Source organism: Dipodomys ordii, unplaced genomic scaffold, assembly GCF_000151885.1.
Source record: "Dipodomys ordii isolate 6190 unplaced genomic scaffold, Dord_2.0 Scaffold101, whole genome shotgun sequence".
Taxonomy (NCBI): domain Eukaryota; kingdom Metazoa; phylum Chordata; class Mammalia; order Rodentia; family Heteromyidae; genus Dipodomys; species Dipodomys ordii.
In genome coordinates this window covers 1,479,479-1,497,387 of record NW_012267317.1, presented here as the reverse complement: position 1 = coordinate 1,497,387, position 17,909 = coordinate 1,479,479, and the positions used below count along the sequence as shown (strand labels likewise).

Below are 17,909 nucleotides of genomic sequence, written 5' to 3'. Positions count from 1 at the left end.
GACAAAATAATGGCATTTGCAGGGAAATGGATGGAGCTACAAGAAATCATGTTGAGCGAGGTAAGCCAAGAGCAAAGAGACAAACGGTTCATGGTCTCCCTGATAAGTGGATGTTAAACCCAAAATGTTAGGTGATAGACAAAATTAGCAGGACTTAAGAAACAAAGGACTTCCACTCATCTGGTCGAATCACTACTAATGACCCCACGCTGCTGATCACATGTATGGTATATATGTGCACACCGGAGGGAAACCAGGAGGACGACACAGAACTAGAGGGAATCAGGGGAAAACATACAACAGCAGGACCCATCAGCTGCACTGGACATTGATCAAAACGAACTAAGCAACTCAATGGCAGCGATGGGAGGGAGGGAACAAGTGGGAAAGAGGGAACAGCTGATGCTATGCAAAACAAAAGAAAGGTACATATCACCCGATGTGGAAGAAATAACTGTTTCGAAAAGCTGATAGAACTCATAAATGTCATAGACCGTGATAGACAATTTGCCCTATGGAAGTTAGAATGTTTGTGACTTTAAGCATCACTAACCCACAATACTGTGAAATTTGGGAAGTCATATAATCAATCACAATAAAGAATTTGAAAATAAATATCACTTCTAAAATTTCCACCTCTTTTTAAATTTCTGCTGAAACAATTCTTGGAAAAGCTTACTATCCCTGCCCTGTCCTGGTGAAGTCATTCCTTGTCTGGCCAGCTGATCAACCTGCTGATCTCCCTCGAAGTCAACAATTTGCCCTGCAACGTGAACATCAGGCCCTTTACTCACCCCTGCTCTATAAAGGTTGGGAAGTGGAAAACTCAAATGCCAGAATTAAAAGACACGACCAACCTCTCCATCTCATGGGCTATCCCATACAAGCTTGTGGACTTTCCATCCATCCCTGCAGGGACCCAACCTCCTGTCTCTCTCAGGGACTTTCACCCATCCCCACGCTTCCTAGCCTTTTCCCCAGGACCTCTGCCTTCCCAGGCTGCCCGAGCTATACCACCTCCACCAGTCCTTACTCTTCTTATTCTGCGAGGCTCAGTCTGGGAACTACCTCATCCAGACTCAACACCTGCCCACACTGGCAGCTTCATGTCCCACTCTGGCTCCCCCGTAAGGCTCCATGTTACTTCTAACCCACACCACCAGCCGGCCTGTACTTTCCTGGCTCTGTCCATTCGTAGTATCTCTGTTTATCCACCAATCCCCAGTCATGCAGTATGCTAACATAGATCAGATTTAAACATCAGGAATGTTTACAGTGAAGTACATTCAGGACATGCTTAGGCCTATTTAAACCTGGCTAATGAGTACACACACACACACACGTGTGCACATGCACATGCACACACGTACACAAACACTCAGTTTTGATTTGGAGCATGGTAAGTACAGGCCACCATGAGACATAATGAATAAAAAGTGGACTACCAGCTGGGTGACAATGGTTCATGCCTGTAATGCTTACTTGGGAGGCTGAGATATAACAATCATGGTCCATGCCAGCCTGGGCGGGCAAAGTCCATGAGACTCTTATCTCTAATTAACCACCAAAAAACTCTAGTGGAGCTGTGGCCAAGTGGTACAGGGCTAGCCTTGAATGAAAAAGCAAAGGGGACGGTGCCCAAGCTCTGAGTTTAAGCCTCAATATTGGTACACAAGTACATACACGTACAGACACACACGTATACACACAAACATACACACAAACGTGAACTATCATCCCACAGTTAGACCAGAAACCTTGAGATCCCTTCCTAGACTAGAAACTCTAGAATTCTCTAACACTTGTCTTTGGAGAAACAGCATACTTAGAGGAGACACACTAACTGATGGTCAGGGTCCAAGGTCACCAAATATCTGACCCTGCTAATTACAGACAAATGTCTCAAGAACGGTAAAGACCTTTGCCTACCAAGTTACAAAAACAAAGCCCAGAAAAAGTGACCTTCCCAGGTCCAGGCACCAAGTGGTATCTCAGTAAACAGGGCCAACTATATGAACAGCCAGTCTAAGAAAGCTGACAGCAAAACTACTCACACGTCTCAGTGAACATGGCCAACTAGATGGATAGCCAGTCTAGGAAGGCTAACAACAAAAGCGCCCAGAGGCATCTGTCTCGGTGGACATGTGGATACCAGTCTACGCTTAGGGGCTCATCACACACAAGTTCCCTTCTTCCCAGCATGCTCACCCTTTTCCATGTGGCCAGCAGCTGCTTATCTGACATCTGCTCTGGATAATCAGCAATAGCAAACACACATCCAAGTAAGAAGCCTTCTTCTGGAACTACAAAAGAATTATACAGAAAAAAAAACAAAACAAAACTCTATGAGTATGTACACAGAGAGTCTATTTTTCTCAGTTCAGTATGGGTTTATTTAATCAGTCTTTTTTTTATACGGATACCAAGGCTTGAAATCAGTGCCTTGAACTCAAGCTCCACTTTGGAATGACTAGAGCCCTTACCATTTGAGCCATGAATCCAGTACAGCTTTTTGCGGTTAATTGAAGATAACAGTCTCATGAAATTTTCTGCCTGGATGGCTTTGAACTGCCACTTGGATCTCAGCCTCCTGAGTAGCTAGGATTACAGGTGTGAGCCACCAGTGCCCAGCAGTTCATTATTCTTGACCATGAGGTAATGTAAATACATCAATAATCTAAGTACATTTGGAAAAGTGCTACAAATACACCAATTCCTATATAAAAGAAACTATATAAAAGGACCATTACAAAATAAAAGCAAAACTTATGCCTGACCAATACATCCTCTTAGTCTTTGGTGCAGCCTAAATATTCTATTACACACCAACATTCACTTCAATAAATGATGTCCCAACCAGGCCCCAATGTCTCTCACCTGTTATCCTAGCTACTCAGGAGGCTGAGATCTGAGGATCACAGTCCAAAGCCAGCCCAGGCAGGAAAAGTGTGACTCTTATCTCCAATTAACACCCAAAAAAAAGGAACTAGGATTGTAGCTTAGTGGCAGAGTGCTTGCCTAGCATTCATGAAGCCCTGGGTTCAACTCCTCAGTACCACAAAACAGAAAAGGCCAGTAGTGGTGCTATGGTTCAAGTGGTAGAGTGCTAGCCTTGAACAAAAGAAGCTCAGGGACAGTGCCCAGGCCCTGAATTCAAGCCCCAGGACTGGCAAAATCAAAAACAACACCAAAAAAGTCCAAAGTGGAGCTGTGGTTTGAGTGGTAGAGCTCTAGTCTCAAGAGAAAAGTGCATTTGGTAAGTTCAAACCCCAGAACCAGCACAAAAATGAATGAATGAATGAATGAATGAATGAAATAAAAGATGTCCCAAAATATGAAAGCTAGTGAAGAGGCTGAGATCAGGAGGACCATGGTTCAAGGCTAAGCGAAGAGTCTGCAAGCTTCCTTCTTAACCAAAAGCTGGGCACAGTAGCATATGTATGCCTGTCATTCCAACTATGGTAGTTAGTGTAAAATAGGATTGAGGGCCAGGTGCACACTGGGCAAAAGTTAACACTACCTCAAAAATATCCACTGCAAAAATGGACTGGAGGCATGACTCAGTAGAGGATCACCTGCCTAGCAAGCCTGGGACTACTTCAAACTCCAGTACCACAAAACAACCAAGCGCAGTTATCCCACTATCCATCAACTACTGCTCGTGAGATTTCAGATTCACTGTCAGGAATTTTCAGCCTCCATTTTGTACTCATCAGTAGGTGGGAATCCTTACATACTCCCTCAAAGGACTTCTGCAAATATGCAACTGGGAGAGAAGGAAAGAATGTCCACTAACGCTCCACAGTCGGGTCGTGTCCAAACAGCTGCTGCGGCGGTGGTGGCTGCGGAGGTGGTGGCGGTGGCGGCTGCTGGGGTGGGACCTGGTGCGGCAGTGCCTGAGGCGGCTGGCTCAAGTGTTGTGCTGCTGCTTGGTTCTGCATGTGCTGTTGCTGCTGCTGGTGGTGCAGGCGCTGGAGCTGCTGCTGCTGCATGTGCTGCTGCTGAAGCAGGCTGTGCTGCAGCTGGTGCAGCTGCAGGGCCTGCTGAGGCTGGAAGGGCTGCGCATGCTGTGGCGGGCGGTGCAGCGGCTGCTGGGGAAACTGATGCTGATGGACCTGCGGCGGGGGCGGCTGCGGGAATGGGTGTGCCGGGGGGTGAGGGTAGGGCTGCTGGGACATCTGCGGTGGCGGCGGCTGCGGAAACGGCATCATCTGCTGCGGCTGGAGGTGTAGGACCTGGGGCGGCGGCGGCTGATGGTGCTGCTGGAGCACGGGGGCTTCTGCAGCCCCTTTCACCTGGCCAAACAGCACCGCGCTGGCATTGGCATGTCCCTGTTGGCTGTGATTCACCTGGTGGTCTAGATTTTTTGTGGGTGCTGAAAGGGATTGTAAGATCTAGAAAAAAAAAAGTGAGGCCACACTGTCATTGACAGATCCAGAAAAGTAACTAAAACTGTCTCTCATTGTAGAGGCTACCTGGACATTTTACCCAGTTAATATTCTAGTAAATAGGAGCATTAAATGACTGGAAACTTCAAAAACACGACTGCATCTTTCTTGCATATTTACTACGTATCACCAACACCAACAAAGCAAATAAAGTAATTTTCTACTGACAAAACCAAAATCTGAAAGTCAACTATTCGCACCCCTGACAGACAGTGAGACCAGGCTGGCCGCTTCCACCAGGGTTCTGGGAAGAGTGTGATCCCTTCACGCTGCCATCTCTCCCTCACCTCCACAGCCTGCTCTGGACCTGCTCTCGACTGACAGATGGTTAGGCCTCTGGGAGGCAGATGCAGCTTGACCCCAACTTTCTTCCCACACCTGCTGTCTTCCACTTCCTCCTGCCTGTGGCCCAGCGCCCAATACAGCAAGGCCCCCATGGAGAAGATCAATGAAAGCAGGCCACGCAGATGGAAGCCGGAAGTCAAGCTTCACGCCAGGAGTGGCTCTATCCAACCACAGCCCAGCCAGCGAGGCCACCTCTTCCCTCACGCCAGGAGTGGCTCTATCCAACCACAGCTCAGCCCAGCCAGGCCACCTCTTCCCTCACAACACCTGCTCTGCACACCCACACACCGTGCTGGTGACGTACCAATGTTCAAGCCCTCACCGCAGGGGTGCCTGCTCCCCCCTCCTCAGACATGATACAGTGTGGGTACAATGTCACCTTCCAGTGCCCAGCCCTGGTGGGGCGCGAGCCCAGGGTCTGTCTAGACTTTGAGGTTGGAGGGATGTCAGCACACGCCATTAGCAATCACTTTCCTTCTGCCTCCACACACGACAAACAGGGCACAAGATGGAACGCCCTCCAACCCCACTTCTTGCGGCCGTCCTCTTTTCTGTACTTCAGAGGGTGGTTTCTGCTCTGCTAAAGCACACCTGACCAGTGACGGGAGGAGATGAGCTAGGGTGAGCTCCCTCACCACCCAAGCAGCATGGGTGTCCGCGGGCCACATGTGGAGACCGGCTGGCGCACACGGCCTAGCGGTGAGCCTCACCCAGCCTGGGCTACCCCGTGCTGTCCCCGGGAAAGAAAAGGGAGCCAGGGCAGGCAGGAGTTTGAGTCCCGTGGCTATTTTCATTTTGAACACTTTCCCACCCTCTGACATTCACACTGCCTGCCGTGATGAACAGGCCAGACACACCACTCCCGCTGCACCACTCACCCCAGTCCAAGTGGGCTCCCCTCACACAGCGGGTGGAGCCAGTCCAGGGCCCCGAGGACCCCAGGAGGCCCAGGCAGCCTCCGCACACAGGACACTGTGGAGAGTGGGGACGAGGGAGGTCAGGTGTGACAGGAGGAAACCCACAGCTGCTTGTCTTCAGTTTTAGGTGCAGGGGCTAAAAAGGGTCCCTGGAAGATTTATCTCGCCTGCTCCAGGAGAAAAAAGATGGCGGTATAGGATGCACCCGGGCCAAGACTGAAGATGGGCACTGGCCCGGGACCCTGAGCACCTGGCAGCCAGCCATGGAGATGTCTGTCACCACACCGGCTGCACCACTCACTCCCCTTTCCAACCTTCTGCTCTGCCTTTGACTGAAAACACATTTCATTCTGAGGGACAGAAGAAAAGTAAAAATTCTACTTACTTAGTCAAGTAACTTGTGCCTTACCACAACCAGCAATTCTAGAAGTCAGCTTTGAATTTTCCCCTTATAACTGTCACGATTCTCCTTCTAACGTCTGAGCGTCTGCATATGACATATTGAGCATGGGGCAGGCACCTGATTCCTGACCAGACCTGCAATTTCAGCAGGGGGCTGACTGACTGGTCGCTGCGCCTGCCACCACAATTCCACGTCAAACTAAATCTGGCTCAGATAGCTAACATTTCAAAAACTCCTTTTCCCACTCGGGTGTGCTGACATGCACCTGTAATCCCAATACCGAGGTGGGTGAGGCAGGAGGACAGTAGAGTTCCGGTCAGCCTGAGCTACCACGTGGGAATGTACCTCAAAAAAACAAGGAAGCCCGAATTTTACAAAGTTCTTCCCATTTACCAGTAAAATGTCCTTGTACTCTTACTTGCTGGAATGCTCTTTGGGAGGAGAGTTACCTGCTCCTCCTTGGATCATGGAGGAGGCAGTCAAATGCGGGGTCAGAGATGTCCCAACTCCCCGCTCATCACTGACTTCCGCTGTAACCAAGATCAGTCGATTGCTACGGGGAACCCGCTGGTGGAGAAGTGTGCAGTAACCAAGCAGCACGGTCCGCTGCCTCGGCAGCACGGAGCACAGGACTGCCTGCTGTCCCTAACCTCCACCAGGAATAGGGAGTCCTGCTTCTCCAGCCATTTTTATACTTCTCTCAGCTGGCTCCACGTCACTCTGGGAGCTCATTAGGCTCTATTTCCAGCTGCTTGGGACAAGCCTCCTGGGTGGCCCAGGCAGGTCTTTGGCCAAAACCACTCCCCAAAGGTGGGCTCCTCCCAAGTTCCTAGGTCAGAATTTTTTTGGGGGAGGGGGTTCCAGTCGTGGGGCCTGAACTCTGGGCCTGGGCGCTGTCCCTCAGCTCTTCAGCTCAAGGCTAGCACTCTACCACTTGAGCCACAGCGCCACTTCTGGCTTTTTCGGCTTATGTGGTGCTGAGGAATGGATAGAACCCAGGGCCTCAGGCATGCGAGGCAAGCGCTCTACCACTGAGCCCCCTTCCCAGCCCTCAGAAATGTAAAGAGTCCTCTTCACCTCCAGCTACCACTGTGGGTAAGCAGCCCTTCCACTGTCATGTCCTTAGCTTCCCGATTCCAGCCGGTTCCCCTGCTTCTCTCTAAGCCCAGCCCAGTACCTGGATGGGTGCCTATGTGTGGACATGCTCTCCGCACCAAGAGGGCTGTCTCCGCCCAGTCCACCATCTCTCCTGCTGTAGGAGTGCCAGTGCTCAGAGGAAGGACAGCCTGGACGGGCCCTGACAGTCACCTCTGCAGCCACCTCAATTCCATGGCTTTCTCCACCCCACCACGCTCAAGACCCGTCAGTCACAGACGCAGTGACCCTAGACAGACACACAGACCCAGTCACTCTAGACAGACACACAGACCTTGTCACTCTAGACAGACACACAGACCCAGTCACTCTAGACAGACACACAGACCCAGTCACTCTAGACAGACACACAGACCCAGTCACTCTAGACAGACACACAGACCCTGTCACTCTAGACAGACACACAGACCCAGTCACTCTAGACAGACACACAGACCCAGTCACTCTAGACAGACACACAGACCTTGTCACTCTAGACAGACACACAGACCCAGTCACTCTAGACAGACACACAGACCCAGTCACTCTAGACAGACACACAGACCCAGTCACTCTAGACAGACACACAGACCCAGTCACTCTAGACAGACACACAAGCCCAGTCATTCTAGACAGACACACAGGCCCAGTCACTCTAGACAGACACACAGACCCAGTCACTCTAGACAGACACACAGACACAATTACCTCTAGGACAGTCAGAGTCAGTTCCCTCTACGATAATCACACAGACCTGGTCACCTCTAGGATGGCAATCACAGGCCCTGTCACTCTAGACAGACACACAGACCCAGTCACCTCTACACAGACACACAGACACAATTACCTCTAGGACAATCACAGAGTCAGTCACCTCTACAATAATCACACAGACTGGTCACCCCTAAGCGAGTCTGCAACCACACCTGGGAGAGGACAGGGAGTGGGGGGACCTGAAGTCCACCCCAGAGACCTCATTTCTGAAGACAAAAGCTGCCTGGTCCCAGAGGGCTCTTACTGCTCAGGGCCACCTCCGCTTGGGGAAAGCCCCAAAGCTAAGTCTTCAAATGGATAGCCCTTCCCCAGCTCGGTCCTCACTGAACCATCCTTCCCGTGGCTCCCCAGAAAGCTGGGATCCCCCTGCTTCCCTCCCACCCCCGCTAGATCCCAGGCCTACTGATCCCACCTCACCCTGACTCAACACGATCACGGCCTGCGCAGAACGCACACGCTGCTCCTGCTCACCACGGCACAGCCAGGCCTGCCCCATCCTCCCAGGCCTCCCGCACCCGCTGACCCCCAGCGGTCTTCCCCCACACCGGGCTCCCTAACTGCAGCTCCTTCCCCTGGGAACTCTGTCCTCAGACTCCCTGGTGGTCTCCTCCCCTTCAACCCTGACTTCACATCACCTCCATAAGACCCTTCCTGCCATCCTGCTCTCTCCAGAGAGAAGGCGACACATTGAAACAGCCGTCTGGCCTTGCCCACACAGCAGTGCCTTGAGAAACGGGCCTGTAGTGACTTTGCCGCAGTGTGGACATCATAGGTGAGCTATGGTAAGGTTCTCATTCAAATAAATAGTGCCTGTAAGTTACTTGGTCTGAAGCAGGAAACACGACAAAGCATCACTGACAGAGCTGTGAAACCCAATGCTTAATTCCAACATTTACGTTTCCTTTGGAGACTTACATGTGCTACATTTGATGGTCGGTTAATCTGCTGAATGTCAGCACTATTGGTGATATTTCTCAACGTCCGCGCCGCTGGACTCCAGGTAGCTATCATGTCTGACCGCTCAGAAGTTGGGAGGTTCTGTCCAGAGGCCATGAGCCCGCGGACATCTGGAGGCAGGAGGTTACCTGGGACGGGTGGGACATTGGCACACAAGTTAATGAGCCCAGATTCCTTTCCCTGAGGCAGCCTGCGCTTTGCCGTGGCAAGCTGTGGGACTTCCGCGGGGGTCCAGTTTAAATTCCGCTCCTGCTTCTCTGGCGAGGAGTCTGAAGAGTCATCAAACATCAATTCCCCTTTGGAAGTCTCGGTGCTGGGCTTGGGAGAAAACTGCCGGTTGCCAGGGGAGCCCTCCCGGGAGCTGGCCAGGCTCGACTTCTCCTCCGTGCTACCCTCGTTCTGAGAGTCCTGCTCCTCGTTTTCGGCCTCTTCCTCTTCCTCTTCTTCCTCTTCCTCCTCCTCATAGATGATCAGACGAGGATGGTAAAACACTTCCTCCTTCCTGGTTTTCTCAGATATGCAGTCCAGGACCCAATCAGGAGTCACAATTTTAATACTTGCTCGTTTCACAGCACATTCATACTTCTCCTGCGAACAAAGCACACACACACACTCAGAAGAAAGCTGTCAGCTCTGTCCTTCTCTTGGAACTAGCATTTCGAGAAGGACAGTTGCAGTGCCGCTGTACTGTACAGAGGACACGTGCACACTCCTCCGAGGGGAAGCTGAGCCAGCTCAGTGTCACGCTGATTCCAGGCCTGACTGCGATTCTTCAATGTGTGCCTGGGCTCTAAGTAAACACACTGTCCCCAAGGCCCCAATGACACCTGTTTACACCTGGACAAGGAAGACAATGACCAGAAAAGACCCGGCAAGATGAAGCACAATGGGGCTGGGAAGGTGGCTCAGTGGTAGAGCGCTTGCCTTGCATGCCTGAGGCTCCAGCACCACATAAGCAAAAAGAAAAAAGCCGGAAGTGGTGCTATGGCTCAAGTGGAAGAGCGCTAGCCTTGAGCTGAAGAGCTGAAGAACAGCGCCCAGGCCCAGAGTTCAGGCCCCACGACCGGACCCAAAATAAAAAAAAAAAAAAGATGAAGCAGAATGGCCTCAAGGCCTACTGGGGTGGAGGGGAGGGGGTGCAGTGACCAGCTCCCCTCACACTCCTCCATGGAACTTCACTCTGCCATCTGTACACATCTTTCCTATGTAATCATTATAACAATGAAAACCTGGGTCCATTTGAAAAAGAAATGCCGGTTTCCTTAGTGTGTAGTCAGTCACACATCTTACACAGTAAAACTTCAAATGTGTTGCTGCTGGACTTAATACTTGTGTCTGGCTGGGCACCAGTGGTTCACATATGTAATTCTAGCTACTCAGGAGACTGAGATCTGAGGATCGAGGTTCAAAGCCAGCCCAGGCAGGAAAGTCTGTGAGACTCTTATCTTCAATCAGAAAACCAGAAGTGGCACTGTGGCTCAAGCGGTAGAGTGCTTGCGTTGAGCTAAAGAGCCGAGGGACAGCGCTAGTCCCAGAGTTCAAGTCCCACGTCCGACAAAAAAAAAAAAAACTTGTGTCTGAACAGATTGTAGAATAGAGAGGAAGGATCAAACTTCAGCCATCTTAAAGGGATTCAGTATCAACAGCCTAAGCCACAAACACCATCACAAATCAAACACATGACAGCTAATTATAATCTATATAAACTTACAGGCTGCCTGAAGGCTGCTGCTTCAGCCTTCAGGATGTGAGAAGCAGGCTGTTGCAGGAAATGCCCTCTATAAGCCACTTTGGGGCAGATGCAGTGTCTGTCCTGATCCAGTGGCAGGCAGACCGCCCACCCTGCCATGGTCAGAAGACATGGATGGGCACAAATGGCCAGTCAAGTGTTTGGTGCTGTGATCTTGGCTAGAATTACTTAACATAGTTATACCAAGTGCTTAGCGCTGCATTTCATATGTAAAGACCTTGCTTTGCTTGAACACAGCTGGTGAGGAGGACAAGGTACAGATGCTACGCATGAGAAGACAGAAATGACAATGTCTACCTGAAGAGGACTCCACAGAGAACAACCTGATGATGTGGCTGACACCAAATACCCACACAGGAAAATGTCTCGTCTTAGATTCATTGACATTTTTAGGAGCTCCCATAAATGAAAGAGTGAATGAACAGACAATTATTCTATCTTTGTATTACTCAGGGAAGAGGGGTACTCTCTCAGGACAGTATCACTTGGGTTTCTAAGCCATCAGTAAACTCACAACCCTAGTCTTGTTGTAACATTCATGGTAATGCTACCAGAACACAGTTAGACCCAAATCAGGATCGGACCACCTCCGTCCTTCCCAGTAGCCAAGCTAGAACAATCGAAAGCCTGGACATGATGAGCTCACGCCTGTGTTTACTTTACACATGGACATCATGGTTCACAAAATTATTTAGGAGCTGGGTGCCCAGGGGGCTGGTACCAGGAGCTGGGACCTAAAGACCCTGGTTCATAGGCATGATCCAACAGGACAGTCCAAGAGACTCTAATTAACCAGCAAAAGCAAGCTAGACTAGAGACATGCCAAGTGTCAGAGCAAGTTAGCATAAGAAAAAGTCAAACAAGAGCTCAAGGCCCTGAGATCAAGCCTTGGTACTTGCTTTAAAATTTTATTAAGGCCAGGTACCAGCAGCTCACACCTATAATCTAGCTACTCAGGAGACTGTAATCTCAGGATCGCAGTTCAAAGCCAGCCTAGGCAGGAAAATCCATGACATTCTGATCTCCAATTAACCACCAGAAAACCAGAAGTAGCACTGTGGCTCAGGTGGTAAAGTACTCACCTTGAGCTGAAAAGTTGAGGGACAGTGCCCAGCCCCAGAGTTCAAACCCACGACCAACAAAAAAAAATTATTTAGGCATGATAAAATGTGGATAGAAAAGAGTATGTTAATGAAGGGATGAAGTGTCTGTTTCGGTGTCTTCAGGGACAAAATGCCAGGCGACTGCCTAGATGCAAGGTGAATTAGCAGCTGGTTCTAGTCATTTTCAGTACTGCAAAATATAAATTTTGCTTTTAACAAGTTTTACCATTGCAGAAGAATGTTAAATATTAAATTCATTCTTTAAAACCAGGACGTTAAAACAGGCAAAGTATAATTACCTTTCTTTCTTAGCATAAGAAGACTACATAAATCATATCTAACAATATTACATTTCCATTACAGACTTGGATAAAAAAAATCTTTATATACATGCATACAGTATGTGGCTTACAGTATATTTAATACCAATTTTAGCAGGGCACCTATAATCCTAGCCACTGAGAAGGCTAAGATTTGAAGATCACAGTTTGAAGCCAGCCCAGGGAGACTCATCTCCAATTAACCACCAAAAAGTTGTGGCTCAAATAGTAGGGTACTAGCCTTGAGCAAAAAAGCTCAGAGAAAGCGTCTAGGCCTTGAGTCCATATCCTACAACTAGCAACCCCCACACACACCCCAGAAAATCGTGAAATTGCTGGGCATGGCCCAGTGGAAGAGCACACGCTGAGCCTGTACCAGCCTCTGGATTCTATCTAATCTTAGCACTCTGAACAATGGCAAGAGTCTAAAAGTATATTTTTTTTTCAATTTCATTCAGAAATAATAATCAACTCATAAAGTTCTTTTTTTTTTTTTTTGGGTCCGGTAGTGGGGCCTGAACTCTGGGCCTGGGCGCTGTCCCTCAGCTCTTCAGCTCAAGGCTAGCACTCTACCTCTTGAGCCATAGCGCCACTTCCGGCTTTTTTCTTTTTGCTTATATGGTGCTGAGGAATCGAACCCAGGGCCTCATGTATGCAAGGCAAGCACTCTACCACTGAGCCACCTTCCCAGCGCCTCATTTTATTTATTTATTTATTTACTTATTTATTTATTTGGGTCTGGTCGTGGGGCCTGAACTCTGGGCCTGGGCGCTGTCCCTCAGCTCTTCAGCTCAAGGCTAGCCTCTACCACTTGAGCCACAGTGCCACTTCCGGCTTTTTTCTTTTTGCTTATGTGGTGCTGAGGAATCGAACCCAGGGCCTTCAGCATGCAAAGCAAGCGCTCTATCACTGAGCCACCTTCCCAGCCCCTCATAAGGTTCTTAAAAGAACTTTAAACAAACTGTAAAAAATGGAATTTTTCCCATTATAATAACTTATATTAATTAGTACTTGGCTCATTATTCAATTTATGATCATCTCACATCTTTTGTGAAATGAAACTGGATATAAATAATATAACACAATTCAACCAGCTTTTATAAGCAGGGTCTAGCATTTAAAAGGACAAAAAACACCCATCCAACAACTATATGCACCAGCACGTAAGGACACTGTGTGAGGCTTACCCCCTTCGGCTCAGGAACAATCAAGTGGGTGCACTTCTTATTGAGGCTCAGCTGACAGCTGCCGCCGTGGAACGTGAGCAAAGCCCACAGGGCACTCCTGTCCTCAGATGACACCTGACACAGGGGACAAGTAAGGATTACCATCCATTCAGTCTACATTTACTACAATCCAATGGTGTAACCATCTCTCTCTCATTAAATCTGCAGCTATTACAATCTAATGATATAACCATTTCTCTCATTAAATCTAGTAATCCAGTGATGTAACCATTTCTCTCTCATTAAATCAAATTAACCTAAGAATATTGGGGGGGAGGGGACACAAGAAGCCAATAGCTTTGTTTCTATCACAACACTTTTATAGCCATAAATCATCTTCTGCCATGTCACCAAATAAATTACAAATATTTACATATGGAGAGTGAATGATAATTATTTCTGCCTATAACAAAATAAGAATTTTTTCTTTTTGCTTATGTGGGGCTGGGGAATCAAACCCAGGGCCTTAGGCATGCAAGGCAAGCGCTCTACCACTGAGCCACCTTCCCAGCCCCAAAATAGGAAATTTTTAAAAGGCATAAGCAGTATATCATTTTAGTTTCTAGATTTCAGAAATGTCTAAATACAAAGCAACATTAAGACCACATTTACAAAAAAACTCCTTAAAACAAATAAATAATGAATACAAACTATGACATGGTTAAAATGAATACAGTGGTTTGAACATTCAGGGAAACATACACCACTGAACACCAAAGAAACAAGATCCACGTAAAAGGAACTTTTTTGGGGAGGGGGGGATCCAGTCGTGGGGCCTGAACTCTGGGCCTGGGCACTGTCCCTCAGCTCTTCAGCTCAAGGCTAGCGCTCTACCACTTGAGCCACAGCGCCACTTCCGGGTTTTTTCTTTTTGCTTATGTGGTGCTGAGGAATTGAACTCAGGGCCTCAGGCATGCAGGGCAAGCGCTCTACCACTGAGCCACCTTCCCAGCCCCAAAAGGAACTATTTTTATACCTGCACAGGGATGAGCTGGGAAGCAGGCTCTCACTGTGACCATTTATTGACTGCCTACTACGTGCCAAGCACATGCCAATGCCATGTTTAGGCATTCCAACCCTTACCAATGCATGCAGGTAATTACACTGACACTGGAATGCTGGCCACCTCTGAAACCTAGTTCTGTCTGTATTTACCAGGTCCACTACTCTTTACTGCATCTCCTCAGGAAAGTCCAGACAGGAAATATTTAGGAAAAATAAAGTGTAAGCATTAATTCTAATACAAACATACAAATCAGTGGATCTTTTTCTGGATAAAGAGACCGATGCACTTGTCAAGTTGACTGGACGTTCTGGCGAGGCACAGGTAGGTTTCTTTTTAACTGCTAGATAGTAACTCAGTGTCCTCCATCTGCTCTTCACTCCACAGCTATCTGTTACTCCGCATTCCACATGACGCAGTATTCACCTCGTAAATGATTACTCTCTCTCTTTACCTTAGTAACTCGCTGTCACGATGCAGAGTGGGCCGGGTTATTTCACTAGAAACTATCACAAAAATATTTACATCTTGCAGCATTTGGGAAGTTAAGGATTAAAGACAGACAGATGAATGCCACAGAATCACTCATCTTTACTAAGAATGAAATTAAAGCATGGGCTCTATCCAGGACGTGTCCATGTCAGCTAAGGTGAGTTTTCATACTGGCTGCCCCCTCTGCTCCTCACTGTCCCTACCGCAGGCAGCATCCTCCAAAGGTGCCCCTGCTCTGCATGGAGGCCCTGGTAGGGAGGAAGGAGGAGACACAGGTTGTTAGGACTGTATCTCCAGGAGCTCTTGTCAGTGGGAACTGTCCTTGGTCAGTCTTTACTCCTACCCTGCATCTGCATTACAAGTGTGCTCGTCACACCAAAATGCTAGCAAGGCACCTACTACTGTTAGGACTGTGGAACTTAGTTTTCATTGTTATAGTGTTCTTTGTTTTCCAAATTTTCAAAAGCACTCATTTCGTAAAGGGGAAAAGTGCTTTTCTTCCTCCGCTAGCTTTCTGCAACACTGAAGGGATGCTGGCTGCAGTGCTTGGCTGACGCCTCAGCCCCCCCCCCCCCACACTGGCGCTGCAGTGCCTTCAAATGCCCTTCCCTGCGGCCTGGCCCGCCCTTCAAAACTCACCCCTAGTCCTTCCGAAGCCACCTGAGCACTCCAACCCCATTTGTCATCTCCCTCCCTAAATCCAGCAGACTGCATGGAGGAGCACAGGCCCAGACCCGCCTCTGCCCCCAGGAAGACATGCTCTGACGAAGAGAGCCAGAACCACCTCCTGCCCCATCACCTGGCCACACCCCATCAAAAGCACTGGTGTCTGACTGAACCACAGCATCCCCAAATCCCTGGGACAAGGTCTCAGATTTTGTCTGTAAGCAAGGACCTAAATCTCTGTCCAAGTCCGAAAGCCAGTAAGCCTCCACCAGTTTTCACCGTCATACAAACATTTCTATGTCAGTGTCACCCACAGCCATCAAAAGTGACTTCAACCGTTCTTTCTTCCTCTCTTCCAAAGTCTAGAATGCCATCATTTGTAATTTAAAAATACATACGAAAGTAAACAGTGCAACAATATCCCACTGGCTTTTCACACACCTGAGCTCTAAGGTTTTCCAGTCTCCACCCACCCCTGCCTTTCCAGAACTTGGAGCACAGAACACGGAACACATCACCTCAGCTGATTCCCATCTCCTCACAACCAGCCCCTCCCTTCAACCTGCAGGATGTGGAACACCTTCCTCCTTTTCAATCCCAGTTCTAGACAGCTTCCTAGGTTTGTTGAGAGCTCTGTCCTTGATCAAGCCTGCCTAACCTTGCAACTAGCCTGACAACCTCTTTTTTCTAAGAGCACACATCCACACCTGGGCCCCTGACTTACTTAGTGCATCACACGCAATGTGTCCTGTGCTCACAGGCTCATGTACCGTCCAAGGCACGTACTGCCTCCGAGGCTCTCGCTCTGGGACTCAATCTGTTCTCCAGCACTACACACGGAACAATACCTGCTCACCTCGTTCTAAACTCCATCACCATCTGTATTGACACACTTCTGGTCTTCTCCTTTCCCTAAGTCAACTCTGTTAAGCCCATGTCACTGAGATCTCTACCTCTGAAAAGGCACCTAGGCGGCCCCTGACTGGACCTGACGCAACCTGTTCGGTCCAGTCCCATCCCATCCCATCCCGTCCCGTCCCCCGTCCCTCATTCCCCATCCCCCCTTAGCATGGCCTTCTTCCTCTGGCTCCTAATCCTTTCTAGACACTGGGCTGTCTGTGGAACCCAGAAATCCAGTAGCACAAGAACAACTGACAAGTACACACTGTAGTCGAAAGTACGCTACATTTGTGCACACAGAAACAGTGTGATAAAATGTTCTCATTTTAAAATGATACTCTGAGGGGCTGGGAAGGTGGCTCAGTGGTAGAGCACTTGCCTTGCATGCATGAGGCCCTGGGTTCGATTCCTCAGCACCACATGAGCAAAAAGAAAAAAGCCAGAAGTGGTGCTGTGGCTCAAGTGGTAGAGTGCTAGAAGAGCTGAGGGACAGTGCCCAGACCCAGAGTTCAGGCCCCACAACTGGACCCAAAAAAAAAAAAAAAGATACTCTGATTATAAGTTTGGAATATATAGAGAAGTTTAATGAAAACAGTAAAATCACCTAAGACACATACCAGCATGAAAAGGTTCACTGTAGTAACCCTAATGATCATTAGCACAAAAATATATTTATACTAGACATGGAAGAACACTGAAAAATACAAACCAAACAAATTCTATCCGGAGAAAATATTAATTTTGTTTGTTTAAGGATCTGCATCAAACTGATGTGGCAGGAAAAAAAAGAAAAGAGGATGATTTCTAATTGTAAAGTACTTCCCAACATGTATGAGAGAACTGACAGATAAACATGGTTGATGCCTGGACTGCACTGAGCCCTCATCTCTTGGAGGTGAGGCAGGCTGCCAGAGCCACTGCCATGCCCCAGGGGAGAGGCAGAGCACAGCCAGCTCCTCATCAGCTCACCTACACTGCGCTCAGCCAGGGCAGATGGGGGCCTAAAGAGGTGGAGGACTGGAGGAACACATGCCTCCTCAGAACACCAAGAGTGGCAAGCCAGCTCCGCCAGCATACGGGCCAAGGGCACGGGGCACTGCCCCTTCTCCTGACCAAGACCACTGATGCCCGACAGGAGGGTGGAATGAGGACTTCAAGGCTCTGGATGCTTCTCAGCTTCTCTGCAGGGGGTTACAGTGGCCCAAGGTTCTGACAGCAACTCCACTAGCACTGAATCTAGTTACACATCTCATTGCTATAAAAATGTGCATGGGACTGGAGTGTGACTCAGTGGTAGAGTGCTTGCGCTTACCTAGCAGGCATGAAGCCCTGGGTTTGATTCCTTCTCACCACATAAACAACAAAAAAATTTTAAAAAGCCGAAAGTAGCACTGTGGCTCAAGTGGTAGAGTGCCAGCCTTTAGCAAAAGCAGCTCAGGGACAGTGCCCAGACCCTGAGTTTAAGCCCCAG

General features: G+C 48.8%; 1 protein-coding gene across 1 annotated transcript in view; it reads right to left on the bottom strand.

The window, feature by feature from the left end:
- Positions 1 to 17,909, bottom strand: part of Paxip1 (PAX interacting (with transcription-activation domain) protein 1) — a 52,505-nt gene that overhangs the window by 26,812 nt on the left and 7,784 nt on the right. The window contains exons 4-9 of the mRNA XM_013027210.1: positions 16,682 to 16,720; positions 14,285 to 14,304; positions 13,339 to 13,457; positions 8,937 to 9,566; positions 3,797 to 4,394; positions 2,209 to 2,303 (exon numbers count right to left, since the gene is read on the bottom strand). Coding sequence (XP_012882664.1) covers positions 2,209 to 2,303; positions 3,797 to 4,394; positions 8,937 to 9,566; positions 13,339 to 13,457; positions 14,285 to 14,304; positions 16,682 to 16,720 — 1,501 coding nt within the window. The remainder of the gene's footprint in view (positions 1 to 2,208; positions 2,304 to 3,796; positions 4,395 to 8,936; positions 9,567 to 13,338; positions 13,458 to 14,284; positions 14,305 to 16,681; positions 16,721 to 17,909) is intronic.